General features: G+C 45.1%; 1 protein-coding gene across 15 annotated transcripts in view; it reads right to left on the minus strand.

The window, feature by feature from the left end:
* Window positions 1-20,568, minus strand: part of LOC118211066 (band 4.1-like protein 1) — a 73,679-nt gene that overhangs the window by 27,038 nt on the left and 26,073 nt on the right. For all 15 annotated transcript variants that reach the window (XM_035387830.1, XM_035387829.1, XM_035387836.1 and 12 more), the window contains exons 2-7: window positions 9,019-9,150; window positions 8,035-8,202; window positions 4,488-4,592; window positions 2,227-2,269; window positions 1,550-1,625; window positions 433-651 (exon numbers count right to left, since the gene is read on the minus strand). In XM_035387830.1, coding sequence (XP_035243721.1) covers window positions 433-651; window positions 1,550-1,625; window positions 2,227-2,269; window positions 4,488-4,592; window positions 8,035-8,202; window positions 9,019-9,138 — 731 coding nt within the window. In that variant the 5' untranslated portion in view covers window positions 9,139-9,150. The remainder of the gene's footprint in view (window positions 1-432; window positions 652-1,549; window positions 1,626-2,226; window positions 2,270-4,487; window positions 4,593-8,034; window positions 8,203-9,018; window positions 9,151-20,568) is intronic.

Consider the following 20,568-nt stretch of genomic DNA (forward strand, 5'->3'; position numbering starts at 1 on the left):
ACTGTATTACACAGCAGGTGTCACATGCTCCTCTGAGAGAACTGGGCCGTGTGCCTGTCGAGTGAACCCAGCCCGGCCCCAGCTCCACCCTGCTGGGGTAAACACACCACGGCCAACGCAGCCTCTGACTGAAACAGAGTCAACACTGAGTTCAGCGCTCGCTTTGTGTGTGCAGCCATGACAGACTCCGGAACAGTGCGGCGCCATTTGTGAGCATATGCGTCCCGCGTCACGTGACACCTCACAGCAGCGGGTTCCCCGCTGCTTCTGTCTGAGCGTCTTGGTTTTCCACAGTCAGGGGCTGTCTCACTGAATCACATGTTACAGCCAAAAGGAGCCATTAAGAATGAGAATCCAGTAACAGCCCCATTCCCATCCCACTGGTAGTAACAACTTGCTGAGGTTGTGGGCGGGGGGGGGAGTTGGGCTTACCTGTAGTTACGGTGCAGCTCCATCACCCTCTCCTCCAGCTCGCGCGTCTGGTTGGGAGCGAAGCGGAAGTCGCTGACGTAGTCGGCGCCGTGCTCGTCGTGGTCGTAGTCGCCCAGCTCGGCCTGCACGGCGTAGGAGCCCAGGAGGGCGTGCGTGACGAAGGAGCAGGGCAGGCGGCCTGACAGTATGTCGTCCCTCAGCTGCAGACACAAGTAGTACCTGCCACAGGGAAAGGGGGGGGGGGAGAGAGCTCACACACGGAACTCACCGGAGACGCGCTCCAGCTTGCCAGCAACCTGACCTAACCAAGCAACACGCAGCTCCTCACTTTAATGCAATAAGGCGGAGGAGGGACTGAGCCCTCAAAAGAGAAGCCTTGTGACCTGTAGCCTACAGACCGCTTTGCATTTGTTTTTCTTGCACGTCTCTATTGATATTGTTTTCATTGTTTTGTACCCTATTCTGTCTGTGGCCAGAGGTAAAAGTAATTCCCCACAGGGGATCAATAAAGTATTTTTTATTCTGACTGAGAGGCCAGAACTGCCAGAAGCAGCCAGTAGACAGGCTTGTGTGCAGGGAGGGTGACAGTAGAGAGCAGCCAACATTATATTTGAAGACACGAGGGAAACAGAGTGGGCTGGGGGGGCTGAGGAGGGGGGGGGGGGGGGGGTGAGGTGTTTCTTGGAAAGCTACAGGAAACAGCAGGGGTTCCCAAAATGGAGCCTGGACACCCCAGGGGTCCATGATGGTGTTCCAGGGAACTTTGGCTAAATGTAATGTTTCCTTTTTAATAATACATTTTGTTATGTTTCTACTGTACATTTCATAAATGGTAGATTTTAGATGTTCTTATTTTTAAAAAACCTCTTATCTGCCCATGGTAATATTATGATCATTTTATGAAATATTCATATTGCACTAGATTCAGTATGTGCCTGATATCGATCCTTATGATGCCCAGCTTTAGACATGCTTCCCGTGTATCAAGGGCACTGCAGCCTGAAGTGGGTGTCAGATAAAGGTAAAAACAGTCTGCAGCACTGCAGGCGCTCTCAGACAGAAGGTGATCATTCTCGGGGTCCTTCAGATGAACAGATTTGGGCGCCCTCTGCTCTACCTGGTGATGTCCTCTGTGAGCTGGGAGGGGTCGGGCGGGTAGAACTTGACGGCGAAGGCGAAGTGCCATGCGGCAGCTGGGAAGAGAAGGAGAGATGAGATCTGACAGGATGCGTCTGACACGCCGGGTCTGCAGCCTGCTGACCAAAGGTCCAGTAAAAGTGCCTTCTTTTGGATTCATCCGTCCCTACGGATTTCGTCAGTGTCAATATAGAGACTGAAGGTCGGTGAGAGTGAAAGGCTTCACCGTGAGCGTCTGACACCTTCGTTTATCCTCTCTTCTCACAGGGGACCACTTATGAAACACTGTACAATTACAGAATAAAACACCAAAAAACAGCCATATCCCCAGGAAAAGAGAAAAAGTGACTTTTGCTTCCGCTGGTCAAGATAGAGATTTATAAGATATTATTAATATTGTATTTCTGCCAAGAGGAATCTACACAAAACCAGCTTATTGGGCCATATATATTTTCCTTTTCAACAAATGCAACAATATCATGTAACATCCAATCCTGTATTTGACAGTCCATTCTCTTTCCTTTGCGTGTGTGCGTGCGTGCGTGCGTGCGTGCGTGTGTGTGTGTGTGTGTGTGCGTGCATGTGCTTGTGTGTGTTTTCTTTGTTTTTTTGTTGTTGTTTTTTTTTTTGGGGGGGGGGGGGTGTGTGCATACTCACTGCGCATCTGTTTTTTGATCTCCTTGGAGGGGTCCAGCCAATTCTGAAAGACAAGAGTGAGAATTCACAACGGAGCTGAATCAAATGTCACATTTCACACTCCGCATCAAACTCACAGAGTGTCTCTAATTGCTGAAAGTATTTTCCAGTGAAGGAGTTTACCATCTGGCTGAGAGGAAAGAAAAGGCATAACTGAGTCTTCTGAGATAGTCAGCTTTAGGGAACGAGTGCAGAGGTAGGCATATGCTCTTCTACTGTGATTATAAACTGTAAAAGCAGGGACGTCACCATCCACTGTTTTCAGGGTCCAGACCTCCAGGACACAGACCACAGGGTCACATCCCTCCCTCACCCCTTGGCTATATATTATCAATGAAAGATCATAACCTATTATTTGCCTATTATTTGACAGTGAACAACAGCAAAACAAAGAAGAAAAAAAAACACCCACACTCAAAAATTGTACCATATCACCCTTCGTAGCATTACACTGACTCACAGTAACTTCCCTTCACTTAATCTAATTGGCATGACCCAACTGCTCATTTGTGCTAAAAGTCTTTTTGGCAGCCTGGATCATGGCCACTGGTGTGTAATCAGGGGTGTGAAAACTGTAGAGATATTAGAGGCGCGTCAGCAGAAGGCAGTATGCTTGAAACGGTCCAGATCCACCTGAGCACGTCTGTCCATTTATGCTAAATCACCCAAAACCTGAACAAGGGGTTAGGTTCCTCCGTCGCTTAATCAGCCCACTCAAGAAATTAATGAGCTGTGACCATTCATTATCTGACCGGATTCATTTGATATCCAGCTAGGTCAAAGAGCACCTCGTTACCGGAATGATCTTTCTCCGTGGATTCGGGGCACCGTGAAACCCCAAGTCCCTTGCTGGAGACGCGACATAACGAGGTCCATTCCCCTTTAAGGAGCAGCTTCCAGTCCAGTGGCCCATGAAGAATGGCACATACGGACCTCCCCTCCGCCAACGGCAGCAGCTCCGTCATCGCTCAGAAGGCTATAATGGAATAAACGCTTCCCCCAAATGGGCTGGAAATAATGTCTTCAGTACGATACAGGAAGGAGAACCTGAAATAATAATGTTTCAATTACGTCCACTTTGCTTAAGGTCAGGGAGAGCCCCAGAGGGTACTCTCCACAGTGATGACCAGGACCTTTACCTTTCAATGGGGACATTTCACCAGATCACAGTGAGACCCGGCTCTCCAGCGTCACCCTGTGTGCTCCTAGAGACCGCTGCACTACGCACCCTTTCAAGCACTCCATATGTCTCAAACCTATTTCAGACTCACAAGCTCACTATTTATACCAGCACCTCAGCCCCTCTCTGTAGGTAATCACCACGTGTTTAGTGGCATGTTGGAGAAACACAGTGACGTGGGTTGTAATGAAAGAACAGCACACCTAGCTGATGGCACAGTAGCGCAATTTCTGTTTAGGAGATCACAACATGCGCACCACTGCTCCTCGGCCACATGAGGACACAATAAAGGCTGAGGGAGGTGGGCAGGAGAGCAAAGACCACCCAGATGGCTTACCCACCCATGTGATGAGGTGGGTAAGCCACTGGTTTCTTTAGAGTCTCCAATTAGCCTACCTGCATGTCTGCACGCACAGTGGGAGGAAACTATTGTACCTGGAGGAAACCCACGAGAACATGCAAACTCCACACAGAAAGGCCCAGGATTCAAACCCAGGACCTTCTTTCTGGGAGGCTACAGTCCTCCCCACTGCACCACCTTGCTGCTCCGAACCAGTGCTTCCGCACAGTAAAATTCCATTCAGCCTTATAATTAACCATAAGCATTCCTCCCCCAAAACCAAATAATCCTGCAATAAAGTAAGGGTTAAGGAGACAGAAGAGAACATCTCCAATGAATTTTTTTAAAAAAGGAATTGACTAATAAAAAAACCTTTGTGTTGGTGTCAATTTATTTTCCAATTTCATTGCCCACAGAGCCATGTCACATGCAAATAATTTGCAAGCAAGCAGTTCCTTGACTGACAAAATTTAATTCATAACAAATTAGCTAGAAAATTAAAAAGCTGATTCTACCAAAAGCCCACCAAGGAACAGACTGTAATGACTGGAATCTGAACTCTAATCTCTGTCTCAGAGGGAGAGGGAGAGAGAGAGAGACAGAGAGAGAGAGAGAGAGAGACAGACAGACAGACAGACAGACAGAGAGAGAGAGAGAGAGAGAGAGAGAGAGAATGTGAGGCTTGTTGTATTAAGTCCTGACCTTCTGGTTGTCAGCATCACAGAATGTCAGGCCAAAGTAGTCCTTCTCCAGCAGGTTGAGGTGTTCGCACACCATGTCCAGAAGGGTCTGCCCTCGAGAGTGTTTCTGTGGAGATACACAGGTAGACACAGGGGACTAATGAATTCCACCATTTAGCAATTTATCACATACATTTCACATATTAAAATATAGCAGTATCGTGACTGTCTGTAAGAGATGAGTTGGACATTTTACCATAATTTGAGCATCTTTTTTAATAATGTGTGAATATGTGATATCCATTAAAATGGCATTAAAACTGAAGGGAGACTAGCTGGACAGAAGGTTTTCAGACCTTCACATGAAACAGAAGAATCAAAGCACCTCTAAATTACAAGTGTCAGGATCACTTCCTATTCTTCACATGGTAAGGTAGAAAAAAGCTTCAGCGGCAAGGTCAGAACTAGTTATTAGCCTAGAAATACAAGCTAACATTGAATAATTTCTGTATAATAAGTCTGAGATGTAGACAGACGAAAGCAAATCTTAAGTGCATTAAAAAATTGGAATTTGTCCTTCCCATGCTATAATTAATGACCAAGAAAGCTTTTAGTCTGCATACAAATGGGAGTGAAAGGAATCCATTATGTTAGAGTGTCTACTCAATCCTCTTCACATGGCATCAAATATCAGTATTACTGTAACTGCACATAGTTAGGCAAAAAAGATTGCAGATTCACACATTCAGTTTTATTTGCATATGTTAGTGAAACATTCAATCTAATGAATTCTTATAAAATGTCATTAAGAAACATGAACAGAGGACATGCCCAGAATAGGAAAATAGGGGTGTGGCTCTCAGCAAGGCACAAAAGCCAGGTATAGTCAATGACTTGGGTCTACACCCCTCTGAGCAGACAGTGTCTAAGCAGCGAAACGCCTGTCTTCCAGGGAGGCTGGTTTCCGCGGCGACAAGGGAGACGGAGCAGCCGTTGCCAGGGAAACAGAAGTAGTGTGCTTCATCTCCATTCTTTGCTCCTCAATTTCTCAAGGCCAGTTCAGAGGGAAGCGAGCGTAGCTCCTTCTCTCCCATTCCGGGAGCCGAAATGGTGCCGTACGTTCCTCAGATACATCACAGCAACAGTAAAAAGCAGCCTTGATCTGTGACAGTTCTATAAAAATTGCTCTCCCGGACAGGGATGGAGGGAGAACAGAATTAATCCCTTATTGTGGAATTAGGTTCATGTTCCTCAAAAAAAGAAAATGGACGCCCTCTGCAGCGATGTGACAGCTTAGGGTACGGAGACCCTGACATGTACCATTTCCACATCTCTTCTCCCTGTCTCACGGCAGTTGCTTCAATTGCACTTGCAGTCTGACTGCCACAAATCGCATTCTTTACACACTTCTCACCCGGGAGGAATGAAATCTAGCTAATAGATTTGGGTCTTTGAGAAATTGCGTGGGCGTCTTGAGGCCCATGGAAGCACTAACAATTTGTGTCCCTGGGTAACCACTATCCTGACTGACACGGAGACATCTGGCTGAGCCATGCGCCGCCCGTATGGCCGCATGATGGACAGGGACTACGCTGCTCCAAGCACGAGCACAAACATGCAGGCTCATTCTTCCCGGAACTGGGCCAGTTCGATTGGGCAACAACAGAGAGGAAAGAAATAAGATCAGAAAGCATTCCTTTCCTGGAAGAGACCTGGGGGGGAGTGGTGACACCCAACAGTGTCAGAAGCAGGCTAATTAACCCCTGGTATGTGACACTTACTGACATGGAAGGTGTCACATAGTTCCGTTCTCTTTCTCCTTGGGCTGTTATTACATGCACCTACTGTGTGTGCGTGTGGGGGAGCTGAGCTGATAGGCTAGGCTTTTTATAACCACACAGCAATCGCAGTGAGCCCATTTGGTTGAGCCCATTAAAAAATGAGCTTGTGTTTTCTCCAAATGATTTGTAGACAAATTTTTTGAATGATGCTAATGGATTGTTTGACAGGACTCAAGCTTAATAAGTGACTTGTAGTAGCTAAGGAAAACAATGAGTGTACATGTACATGCATAAAGCACAGGAGATTTAGCTAACGGTTCCATCCCAAAAATTCTTACATCCGAACAACACTTCAATCCTGATAACATTGACAAACAGGGATGACTGAATAGGTTTTCTTAAGTATGCTGCAATGTCATGACATCGGCTTCACAGACTATTTCTGTACAGTAGCGTTAAGACATATAATGAGGACTGCACGCAGCCATTTGCAATACAAAGACAGTACATATGCAAAAATATGCACACAGGCACACATGACAGCGTCCATGGCAGACAGGATCCTGCAGGCTATTCACCATTACATCGCCATTCTGTTTTCTCTGAGACAGGGCATATTCTGCTTCATATTAGGAGTATGGATTTCCTATCCCACTGTTTTTACCAAGGGATATTTCACAGAGGTGTGGGGGTGTCCCCTGACCTCACAGAAGGTATTTCACCTTCACTTTGTAGTATATCTCTGAGATGAGCGCTGGATGCACGAGGGTGTAGCCAGCCATGGCAGAACTCACAGTTTTTTGAGCAAGAGAGAGGGAACCTGAATACATCATCTCTGCCATGTGCAGGGCCAGGGGGCGGGGCATAGTAGGGCAGTATGGGCCAGAGCAGGGAAGGTGCATGGTAGTGCAGAACAGGTCAGAGGGAAGCACAAGTCAGAGGGGGGCAGGGTGCAGCACAGCAAGGTAGGGTAAGGTAAATAAAGGCAGTGTGACAGGCATTTGTATGGGTGAACACTAAAGGGACTTGGAACAGATCAACAACTGTCTCTGCACTGTGATGAGTGATCTGCCTGAGGGGAGCTGGTTTTCCTCCTCAGCTCTCAGACCTCTTCCCATGTCATGTGACAGCAGGAAAAGGCCAATCACAAAGGTTTCTCTGTAAAGCTGTCATCTGAGGCTGCGAGGTTGTGAACAGCGGCTGCCAAGCGCATAATCACCACAGCAGAATCCAGTGACATCACTCCCAGCAGAACGCTAGACTCATTTTAACACGTGTACCACCTCCTCACTGCATGGTTGTAACAGGAGTCAGCTTGAAATCGCTGTTGGCCTCGATATGCAATGCTACATTCTTTAGAAATGCAATAAATCTTACTACGGGAAGAAATTTTTTTTTTAAATCTGATTCATCTTGATCGTAGTTTGCATAAAGATAATGTATTGTTCTGGCACAGATGCATAGGCAAGATGCAAGTCTCAAAGTGTGCACACAGCAGGAAACCCACACTACCTAAACCCCTTAACCCACTCCCTTTCTATCGGCGTGATCTGCACTCCACAGCTCAACACCAATGAACAACAAAGACATAAAAAGTTTACAGTGGAAACCTGCCAGCCACAACTGCAGCACCACAGCAAAACATACTGCAAGAAAAGAAATGCAAAGACACTGAAAGGCTATTAGGTCGATATCCTAGACTAACTTAGCACAAGTCAACTTCCTGCCTGTATCACCTACACTGGCAAAATGCACTGCTGTTCATGAAGAAGTATCCACATGACGTACCTCAATGCCACCTTCATACTCCGAGGTGTCCAGCAGTGTCACCTTGAAAGGGACGGTCTTTGGCCGTTTGGACGTTTTTTGGGGGGATTTGGGGATCTTGCTGGGCGTGGTCTTGTCTGAAACGTCGTCCATGTTTCCGTGGTCGTCCAGCAGTTTTGCATCCTGATCCTTTCACCAGATAAGAGAAGCCGAGACATTTCAAATTCATTGATGAATTTTGCTCATCAAATATGTACAATTTTCACTGGATGAATGTGGAAATGCTAATTACAGGTGCACAATGAAATTATCTACGCAAACTCTGATTTACACCCAGAAACATCTGCTAAGAAACAGACATGAATAGAGTGACATCTGGTCAGCAGATGGAGGGACAAACATTGGAAATGTTAGAAATTGCCTGTCTGGCTTTTAAATTTATAAATTAACGCAGACTGATTCATGTAAATCCTTCTTTTGGCACAATAATCCCTCTTTTGGCACATAAATCCTTCTTCTGCCACATGAATCTCTCTTTTGGTGGCATACATAACACAAAATAAATTCAGATTCAGCAGGGCCCAGGAAAGGTGCAGATTAAAATGTATAGTTTCCTTTCTGTCAATAAAAAGATATGATGGCCTTTAGATCATATGTATGAATGTCAAGAGTTGCTATGAAAAATCCGTCTTTCTTTGAAGTTTCAAAATTTCATAAAATGGATCTTCTGTCTAATCTACTGTAATTCTTGTATTTTCACTCTGACAACATGTTATCTGATAGGATACAGGATATGGAACAATGCATCAATTTAATACCATAAAATAGAATTAGATAAATTGAAATGATCCACAAAAATTCATCACATTGAAATATGTATGTATATAATGTCATTTGGTGGAGAGAAAGTGTTGTTGTAACCCCTAAAACAAGAAATTACCCTATGATGCATTATAATGCATTAAGACACATTGCGATGAAGAAAGAGTCATCATCCAGTCCCACCTGTTTGGCCATCTTGCCGTCAGCCGCAGAGTCCTGCACACCGGTGGCAGCCCCCCTCTGCTGGGGGGGCTCTTCAGCTGTGTTTTTAACCTCTGACTCTGGGCCAGTCTCTGTTGTCATGGTAACTGCTCACTAACCCAAAGAGAACAAGAAAAGAAGCATTTTAAGAAAAAAGAAGAAACAGGCAAACAAACAAAAAAAAAACAATCAGGCCCATTCTCAAAGCATCATTTGTTGTTTTGTTTCAGGCAAAAGCAATCAACCGTTTTTGGTGATAGGTGCCTGTGCCTTCTAAAGAATGTTTCTTCTATTATACATTTGGCACTCCTAAACATGCTGTGACGCTTTTACAAATCAAGTTTCCATGCAGCCAAGGTGACAAGGCATAAAGTCAACCTCCAGACTGGAAGCAACTCATTACAACACTGCAGACCCAGCAGATGTGTCAAAGGGTAACTAGTGCCCTTAAACAGCATTGTACCTTCTCCCAGATTCCCAGTAATCACGGTCACTTTAAGTATACTTTTTTAATTGGCTGAAAGGTGTAAAAAATGCAAGACTTTGTTTGTGTGTGTGTGCGTGTGTGCATATGTGTGTGTTTTAAGAAGCATCACTTTTATTGACAGTATCAGAAGAGCAGTAGTGTTTCACAGAAGACTTCTTTTCTGATATGTGATAATGGGAACACCAGAGAAAGGTCACAGTCATCAGACCATATGTCACATGGCATCTGTTGCACTCAGCCCCAGTAGCAGGTCCTGTGGGGGTCTCTGGGTGCCAGTGAGAGTGCCACTTTAAACCAATTTATCCACATGTACAATAATTAGCCTTCCATATTTGTTGACAATTTGACCCACTCCACAATCAATAAAGTCACAGCATGTTCAAATGAATACAAACAATTTTGTCTTTTTAAATGTCGAAAGATTCACTTGTATAAACAGAATAGATTATAAGCACAAACTGTTTAACTTCTTACTTTTTGCGCATTTGTAAATTTTCCCACTGATGCCTTGATGTTGAAATGCATTTCATCTTATGTACATATGACTCATGGAGTTTCTCACATCTATGAAGCAAAGCAAATGTCTGTGCGCAACAGACAATAAAATGTTATCTAATCCGATCTAATCTAATCTAGACAATTACAGACACCTACGGTCATTGGCCATTGTGTAATGTCTGACTCCCGTAGGCCAACACACCCCTGAGTGTTTGTACATTTTGTAAGCAAGTTTAACTGTTCATATCAATATGAGCTAAAGCAAAACAAATGAAGGTGATTAATATTAATTAATAATTTATTTAGCCTATTGCGATTCTCTTGGTTTTAGAGTTGTTACCCAGAGCTCTATTTGTGGGGTTGATTGACAATGCAATATGTGTTTTTTGACATTAATTAGGTACATACCTGTCACTTTTCATACCCTAGGTTTTATTTTTGATTGTACCACTGCGTATATCGCTCATCATAACAAATGTAGTCAAATAGCTACTTAGCAAGGTTTGATGGTGTTAATCAAGCCCACAGGGTATTTTTAGCCAGCTAGCTAACTGGGTAGGGGAAGGAGAAAATAAAATAATGAGTATATTTACTTTGGCTTCAAATTTGTCTGGTAAATTTGTTAATAAGAATTTTACTGCAGCTGTATGTATGTGTGTGTGTGTGTGTGTGTGTGTGTGTGCATGCGTGCATGCATGCGTGCGTGCGTGCGTGCGTGCGTGTGTGTGTGTGCATGTGCGTGTATTTGGGGAGGAGGAATACTTTGAATAAACATCCCTAAGCTGGCCTCTCAGTGTGCTTATATTCATTTATTTATTTATTTATTGAAATATTTTTTCTTCTTCATGGAAGGTTTAAGTGAAAGAGCACGATCATATGACATGCAGCCTGCCTCCCTCTCAGTGACATACCCATATCTCGTTGGTGGGAGGGTAGTTTCAGAACTTTAGCACGGCAGCCCATATGGTCACATGCAAATCATCCCATTTGCTCATTCAGTTCCCTGAAGGCAGCATTCCATGTTCATTTTTTTAGTTCTATTTGCCTTTTCTGCTAGATTCTGCAACAGTAAAGATTAGCATTGATGTGTTTTCAATGATATCATAACACCCAAAAACAGAAAAAAAGATTTTCAGCGTGGTATATTGTTTATGGTAAAAATCTGCATGGACAATGGGGAGGAATTATCCTCTAATCGTGGAATGAGAGCCTAGATTCCCCAAGCCTATAATAATACAGTGGCTGTAGAAAGAGGTGGTGCAGCAGAGGCAGATTCTAATCTTGGGGAACATATATTAGCTGATGGAGGCGTGCACGCAGACGTCATTACTCATTGCACCTGCAATCATTTAAGCCGTCGATCCACTCACACACATCAATGAGCACAGGCGCAATTCACAGCACCGGCATTCAGAAGGCCGTTCTGACCCACAGCAAAGAGACTCACAGTATCAAGACTGTATGGCCCTCGGTGGATTTTATACCCCTTAAGCTACACAGAGAACGGTGGCTGCCTCGATTGCTTCTGCACCACTTTCAAATGCGGCTGCACGCCTTCCGTTTTGTACAGGGACTACCGGCAAACGCTGCATTCCCCGGTACTCTTCCCGAGTGCCATGTAGCTCAGGAGCGTGTTCCATTAAAAGAATCCAATCTGGCCCTGACCTCAGGGACCCAGCGGCCCCTATGGCACAAATCACATCAACGTGCGTCGTGGGCCAGGGCCTGTCAGCACAGTGGGTGGAGGAAGAAACATGAGAACTATCCCCCGGATCAGAAGGAAAGTAAGCGCTCATCAATTTGAAGGTTATGACTTCTGAGACGTGCTTAAAGTGGCATGAAAACAGGTCTCTTTCCTTTGCTGGCAAAAATAAATAAATATATTGCTCCCTTATTACTTACAATCACACCAAATTGACAGAAATGAATTCCTTTCCTCTGGGATAAAGGGCAGTTTGAGCAGCCGACCTGCTTCGAGGCTAATTTTCTCTGGCTGTCTGATTCAGCTGAGCTTTGAGGTTGTGCTGCTAAATCAATTCTCCCTCTGAAATGCAGAAACTACCAAACAACAACTGTCCATTGTAGTTCAAACCCTCTTTGGGGCCACTGTTCAAGTGGTACATTAAATAAAAAAACACTGCTGCCACAAGCTATGCCTATGCACGTGCAGAGTGTGGGCAGAGGAAACCCAATCATACACGTGCCCAGAGAGCAAGCCACGGGTGCCTGGGGTTGCTCGAGCATCTAACTGCACGGCTCAGCTGAATCCCTCCCATATATTCCTTAGAAGTCAACAGGGCTGCCGGCTACAGTCGGTATTGGCATGGGTCAGATTCGATATGAGACAGTGATGGTCACTCAAACGACACTTTTACCAAGTCAGCTACCCAGCAGCCCCAAAATCCATATCTTTGATACCATCTCACATATCAAAGCTTAGCTGCAGTACACAGCATGTGATGCAGGGGGTCATAGCATAATAGCTTTCTTGCTTAAGTTGCCTATGTTCGAACACAGATTGAAATATTTTGGGCAGTTCTATCACTAGAACATCACCAGAGCATTCGCATTAAGCAAAATGCGACACGCAGACACAATATATTCAACACTGCAGGTTTCAGCAATGAGTAATTTAAGCTGTTAGCATACACACAGCCTATGAGTTGTTCACAGGCACTTGACACCAAAGATAATCTGCTGAAAACCTTCCCAGTGATGCACCTCTCTCGCCATCCACTGGCACTCCTACATTCTTTCAGTACTCTCTTATTCCATTTCACACAAAGCACTATGTATTTACTGACATCATTTCAAAAGCAATCTCAGCCCCCAGGACTGAACTGATCCAGGCCTAGGCACCGGCTCCACATGATTTACAGTGCTGCAAGGAGCAGTGTTCTAATGGGGTAAACCCATTCCTCCACGCACACCCCACGTCGCCAACAAGGGTAATCCCTCAGGGTTTCACAGGGTCTCCTGTCCAGGGAACCTTAATAGATTCAGATTAATTGACAAATTAATGAGCACAACTGTCAACGGCTGAAAAAGGGGGGTGTGCAGAATACATTTGTGGACATCCTGTCATGCACCAGTATCCCCCATGTGTGCATATCTGTGCATCTCAGTGACTGAGGCAGAGACCATAGGTATCTACCCCTACCTGTCCCTTTTAGACACAGAAGAGAAGCATCATGTTCCTCGGACCATATTGCCTGCCCCTCCAGCAAGGCAGCCGGTGGTACTACAAGCCTAACTGTGAGGCTAAAGCCTCACAGGATGAAGACCAGCAGGGTTCAGCTGTAATGGTCTGCTGTCTTATGATCTTTTTTACTGTTACCATGGAAAAGCACTGCCATTTTCACCTTTCACCTTGTTCTATGGTCCCCCCCACCCCTACACCCCTACCCCTGTACATCCCAACCCCAACCCCCCTCTCTCTCTGCTGTGAGCCTCTCTCTCTCTCTCTCTCCATACACAGAACGCCTGCTTTCATCTGTGTGAAGAGGCCAGAGAGAAAGAGAGAGAGGCTCACAGCAGATTCAGTTTCCATGGTAACAGCTCTGAACACTTTTTCTCCAATGCCACGAGAGTGACAGGGTTGTCAGAAGAGAGAGAGAGAGAGAGATAATGAGAGAGGGGTGGGGCAGGGGGAAAAAAGGAAGTAGCAGAGAAGACATAGAAAAACACAGAGGAAAGATAAAAAGGTACACAAGAGGAAATAAAGGGAGGATAACATGGAAAGGAAGAGGGCGTGACAGGGTAAGGAAAGACAGTGAAGACAGTGTCAGTGTTGCCCTACAGTGTAGAATACTCATTTGTATACCGTAGCTTCCCATTCTGTGAGCTGCAAGCCTTTGTTTTACCCTGCCTGCATTGGGACCTGCACCTAGCCACTAAGGTCACCTTTGCCATCTCAGACTAGCAGGGGCCATCAGCTGGCTTTGGCCACCTGTCACCTGTCCCACACTTTCATCTTGGCCTGTGCTGAGAATTAATATGCAAGGGCACAGCATCCTGCAGAGAGACACCATATATATGATATTCCCACTGTTAATCCATGCTACTTCGCAGTTGCCCCCAATTTTTTTTTTTTGTGGATCTTGTTATCATTACTTGAACTTTGATCAGCACTGTAGATATGCCACTTGCAGTGCATTTGCTTTATGCTGCTGTAAAGCAGGGTTGTAGATGCAGTACAATCTGCCTAAAATGAGAACATTGGTCTCTAACATACCCATATTACTAAGCACTGAAGCTATCAACCCAAATGCAGATCCCAAATAACTGATGCCATACAGTAAGAGGCCATTGGCCCAACAGCAGAACTGCTGAAGCAACTTTCTGAAACAAGTGATTGAACAGCAGACCAAGCACAGATTCTCCAAAGGGTGGAAGGGCGGGGATGGAGGAGAGGAGCCAAGGGGAGGTGTGGCAGTCTGAGGAGTATAGCAGAGGGAAACAGGAGGCACAGTCCGAAGGAAAAGGGCTGGAGGCAGACGGACAGGAAGAGGAAGCGGGAGGAACAAAAGGTTGGAACCGTGGGGGAGACGAGTTAGAGAGCCAGCGAGAGAAGAGATACTCCTTTGCTGTCAGGTCCTTTCAGAGCATACTCCACAGAGAGACAGAGGAGCAGCCTGACAGCCTCTGGTGCCACCACCAAGAACAATAGCCAGGCCCGTCGCATGTCACCCGGAGCCCGCTTACTCTGACAGATTATGACATCACTGGGAAAGGGGAAAAAAAAAGCTACACTATGATTCATTTTCTTCCACCAGCCCTCACTGTGTGTTCCATTTCCCCCAGCCTGCCACCTTTGATCCCGCTGCCGTCAGGTTCTCAGACTCGCCGGCGTGAGCTCACGCCAAACCGGGCAAATGAAGTGACAATCTCAGGTGAGTTCAGCCACATTCAGGTATAATTAAGTGACATCCTCAGACGAGTTCAGGCACATATAGGTGTAATTAAGTGGCAATCTCAGGTGAGTTCAGTCACGTGTAATAATTTGCATTCCTGGTGGGGTGCAGTCACACTTGGATGAAGCGTGTGACATTCCCAGGTGAGTTCAGTCAAACTCAAAGGAAACAAGATGTTTACAGATGAATTCAGTGGCATTCTAAGTTGAGATGAGTGACATCCAGGTGTCAGTTTAGTCCCTCTCGGGAGGATAATGTGACATTCTCAGGAAGGATCAGTCACAGATGAATAAACAACATTCTCAGGTGAGGTCACTCACACAGGTGAACTGAATGGCATTTTCAGCAGACTTCAATGACAACCTCAGGGCACACTCCAGTGAAATACGTAACATACGCAGGCAGGTTCAGGCTCACTCACCAAATAAAGTGATATTCTCGGATCACACAGGTGCAATCAGCAACAATCTTAAGTCAGTTCCTTGACATTCTCAGGTAAGTTTAGTTACACACAGGTAAAATAAGTTCAGAGATAAGCTGAGTGACATTTTGTCACAGTGTTGCAGTTGGGAGAGATTAGCCACACAAACCACCATATTCCCATCTCTCCCTCCAGCCACATGCCACAGACATGCAGGTAAACACACACTGACTGAACTAATCACAGCTTTACTTGCATAGGAAGCCCAGGCTGGTGCCCCCCCCCCCCCCCCCCCCCCCCACCACCACCCCTCCAGGGTAAGTCATCATATTCTGACAGGAGGACCCCTCCAGCGACTCAACTGTACGGGGTCTTCAGTTCCTTACTGTTGACAGGGTTTCTAGAAGAATGTCACCCTGCATGCCTGTGACACAATAGAAGCACTGGGAGAAGCTACTGAGTTTGAATAACTCAGTGACTCAGGATGAGGCCTTATAACTTACATGGAGAGCACAGCCACTGTACCCCAGAGCAAAGCTATTTAACCAGAATCGCTTCGGTACGTACCTATCTGTATAAATGAATTGGAAAAATGTAAGCAAAGTGAGTCACCCTGGATATTGTTCATTCGCCTGGTGAATGAACAATTTTATCACAGTGCCCAGCTTAACCAGCCTTTATACCACGCTCTGCGCACTTTCAGCAAACAACACCGTCAGCGAACACAGAAATGCCTCCTTCCGTTATGCTCTGATGGTGTTACAGGACACACCAATAAAACAGCCACCAAGCAAAATTACAGTCGGATCTGACAACGCGAACAAACGTGTTAACTAACCGGCATTTTTTTCAGTGAAAATTTTTTTATAGCATTATGTCTAAACACACAATCCTGTTTAACAGCCAGGTTCTGGCTGGGGGACACTGTCCAAAAACTCAACTGTTAAGCTACCTATATGCTATTTGCCCCAAACAGAAAAGAGTGAACAGGGGTGACGGGAAACTGCATCGAAATGTTGCACTTGAATGACTATGCGCCACATATAAAATAATCACAACCATTGCCACCTGGAGGAGGTAATCGTATTAAAGAATGTTCCCCCCTGGTTCAAGACATGACATAGATAAAAAAGAATAAAAAATAAAAATACAAGAACTGGGAAAAAAAACTCTCCTAGTGCCTATTTAACCCACTGAATGGTATGACTCAAATGCACTCATTGCTCAGCCAACCAAAAGACTTAGGAGTTTCTGTGAATGGGCTGCCTTGCTGATCAGTCACCTTCAGTCACTGCTCTGTTCTGGGTGCTGAAGCACACAACATGATGGGCTGCTGTGAGGAGGCCAGGGGTGAGAATGGAACAGGCAGCTCCCAGCTGGAGACTACTACAGACTTTACTTTACTACAGATGTGCCAAATATGCTGCCACAGGAGAGGGCATGCCACATAATTTGATGCCACACAACACATTTTATTTGTGGTGACCAACTGGATACTCACTTAATACTTTCATCTGTATGAAGTAAAATGTTTTAGCCCAATATTTATTATACACTTCATTCAAATTTTCAACATTCCAGACATTTGTAAATATAGCTAAATTTAGGATCGCATACTACCATAATGCTGATTGAGTCTGACACGCCCATCCTGGTGTTGCCCAACACCAGTTACCACAATTGTTATAAGTTTTGTTTTCACTATAAATACTGCAGAACAGTATTTAGTTCCCTCCCTCTCTCCCTCCCCTCTGAGCCAGGAAAAAGCTGCGCCCTCTCTCTCTCTCTCTCACTGCCAGCAAAGTCAGACAGCAGGATTCCACAAATCCTGCTGCGAGAATCTCCACAACTGGCTCCGCCCACCCGGAGCAACCCTGGGACAGTACATTCAGTGAAACAACATGCCTGGTTAAACCAAGGTAGGAGCTGAGAATTTATGGAATGATTGGCAGGTTACAGATTACACTGTGTCCTTGCCCTCACCTTGTGATCCTTGGCAGTATCCCCAAATACAAAATTGGGATATGTATAGCCTGTAACTGTGATGTGTTCGTAAAGTTAATCTGTTTTTAGTACCTGGCCAAGATTCACCTGTCCACTTCCTGGCTACCTCCCAAGTCTCCACTTCCTATTTGTCCACTTCCTGCAGTAACTCTCCTGGACATTACCTGGTCATTTCACTTGTAAAATGCCTGCAGTAAAATGTCAACGGACTCAAATCCACGTCTGAAAGTGCAATGGTTGGTGCTGCGCATGACTTTCCACATATCAATCCAATCCGCAGCGGTGTGGCCAAAATCCGTGGGAGTCACAAATTACCAGCTCTGTCATGCAGCTGAGTCGAGCTCGGCTAATTCCAGAACTCACAGAGAGGGATCATTTTCACGTATGGGAATTTCAAAAGATGTTGAGCACATCAATGCACAGCCCTCATTAGACTAATCTGACATTAGACTGCTTTTCCAAGTTTCCACATAACCACAGGATAGAGCATAAAGAGCAAGGTAAGGGAGGATCAAGTGTGTCTGTCAGTAATGCTTTACGTCTACTTGTTTACAGTAAGAGCACTGAAGCCAAAAAGTTTATCATTTTGGAGCAGACTCGCTCGTACGTGGTGGGTTGCCAAGTGCTTTTTGAGACTCAATTTTGCATTTTTGTCATTTTTATGAGCCTGAAACAACTTAGCCGCTGTCATACACATTATTTTCACATTGTGCAACACGCATTCTTCTTCAAACAGTCTGTAATTTTCTCTTGCTGAAGCCTTTATCCTGGTTAAGTTAACAGCTGGTGCTAAGGATTATCAAAGAGGTGAAGCTAAAAAAAGGGAAGCAGTCTGCCCTGACTTCCCTCCTAAATGACACTGCACCACCCTGCAGTGTGACTGATACACATTCAGTGTTGCCATGGACACAGCTGGGGTGCAGTGAGGTCACTGGATGGGGCTGTGTTTGCCATGTTAGCTATGTCGCTGTGTGGTTAATGACCGAGCCACACCTCTCAGACAGCAGCCACATGTTGTAAACATTTATAAGAGCAGGTTTTTCAGAGTCTCGTGTCGCGTCAGCTAATAGAAACAGGCTAAATTCTATCATTAAAAACTGTAATATAAGGGGTAGTTAAAGAACAGAGAGCGGTAGCAAATATTCTACAAGAAATCACAGATTAACACCTTGAGTCTGAGACAATTTTCAGGATATCAGGCCACATCCTGTAAAAGACTTAGCAACAGGAAACATTTTGGTTCATAACATTCAGTGGCATGAATGTAAGAATATAAAAAAGGCTGGCGACAGGCTGGAAACACATACCTTGGTTTCGAAGTGCCGATACAGGAAAGCGCAGTTAAGATGGCAGAGTTATCGAGCCTGCATTCATGACCCGCTGTGAGTAGTGTAACAATGCCACCTTTGTTCAAAGCACGGTGCTGTTAAGAACAGAGATTATTTCCTCCAAAGTAAAGTTAGCACCAAAAGAATAAAATGAAACTTTCCCAAACATATCGGCACAGAGGAACAGAGGAAAAGGACACACATAGACGCTGAACACAGTCTTTTTTCTTTCAATTTTTTGCAAAAAGAAGGTGCACTATTAGAAGATGTCTGATTTCTGCATGGAGCAGCAAACGTGGTCTGGGAAATGAAAGGGATCATTTTAAAGTCCTTCAAGCAGCCTTTGCTACAGCCGTATGTCACTCGAATGATGAATTACCACTGCACCAAGTGTTGTTGTTTCTTCTGGGGGCAGTGCACTGTGTGTGTGCAGCAGCTGCCGCCATTTCAGCCTGCAGCTAGAGAGGGACAAGGATATGTAGCATCTCCTGTAGCCTTTTCATCACACACACGCACACTCACACACAGAGAGACACACGTACAGACACACACACACACATACACACACACTCACACACAAACACACCACTCTGAGCCTGCCTCACACGCACACACACGCGTGCGCGCACAGCACATCTTGCAATATTCCCCTTGCACATACCCCTGGGACTCCCTCTACTCATCTGACACAATGCTCACTTGCATCATGGAGCCTAATGCTGGAAAATGGAAAATCAGTGGATTCAAATCATTCACCGTCCCTCAGCATGGCTGCACCAGATCCTTGTGGCTCAAAACTGTGGCCTGTCCGTTCGATGGGGCGGCTGCTAGTTATTCATACACTTAGGGATACTACGGGAGTGTGCCTGGGCTTACTTAGGCACGGTAACCACCAGGGCAGGTTGGGTCTCCATTTCTTTTCTCCTTCAGATAACAAAGGAAGTGACATAATTTAAAAGCTTTAAGAAGACGGATGGTGTGAGGATTCTTCACGACGCATCTGATCCCATTGCCGGGCAGTCAGAGTTATAGCGTCATGTTTCCCCTGTATTTATCTTGCAGGATCAAGATGGATCGCTGGGGGATGCTGAGGAGTTATGGTTAAATCTCTCTGAAAAACCGGCACGGTTCAGCACAAGCAACAGAGGGCCCCACCAATTTAGTGAAGTAATCCACTTGGAATTCATGTCATCACTACCTACCACATAACTCAGAGCAGCCGGACAGTAACAACAGCAATGTGCATCGGAATGTTATAGTGAATGCTATATTGTTGCTTCTCCTTATCTCTGTCCAACCAGGGCATCACTGTTTACCACTGTAGAGGCGTATGGCTGTCAGTGGAAAATCACAGTACATTTCAAGATCCAAACTGCATTTAGAAGAAAAACACATGTCAAACAAGTGACAATAAAGGCACAGACAAATGGAGTTATTTCATTTGGAAATCTTTACCTTTGACAGCAAGGAAAACATTTTGTACCGACTCTGTGTACATGCAGCAACATTTAGTCATTTTGCCTCTCTCAGTTCTCTCCTAAGGTGTATCTAATCAGATAACAGGGTCCCATAGCCTCTGGTTTATATTCCTAACTATCCTTATCGTTTCAAATATACAAAATCAGATCACATATTACACTGTGCATTGAGCTTTCATACTACATCATGCAGCTATATCCCCTTCCTGTTACCTGCATACCAGAATTTATTTTTTATTTAAGCTATGAGCTTTTGAGGCTTTGATCAGAGAAAGTAAAGCTGGTGATATGAGCAGACTAAAAGAATGATTGGGCTGGCTTTACAGGCAAAAAATCGCATTTCCCCTTCTTTAGCACACTTCACTGTTTTATTTCTGTAGTGTACAATAGTAACCCAGGTAGG

Source organism: Anguilla anguilla, chromosome 13 (genome assembly GCF_013347855.1).
Source record: "Anguilla anguilla isolate fAngAng1 chromosome 13, fAngAng1.pri, whole genome shotgun sequence".
Taxonomy (NCBI): Eukaryota; Metazoa; Chordata; class Actinopteri; order Anguilliformes; family Anguillidae; genus Anguilla; species Anguilla anguilla.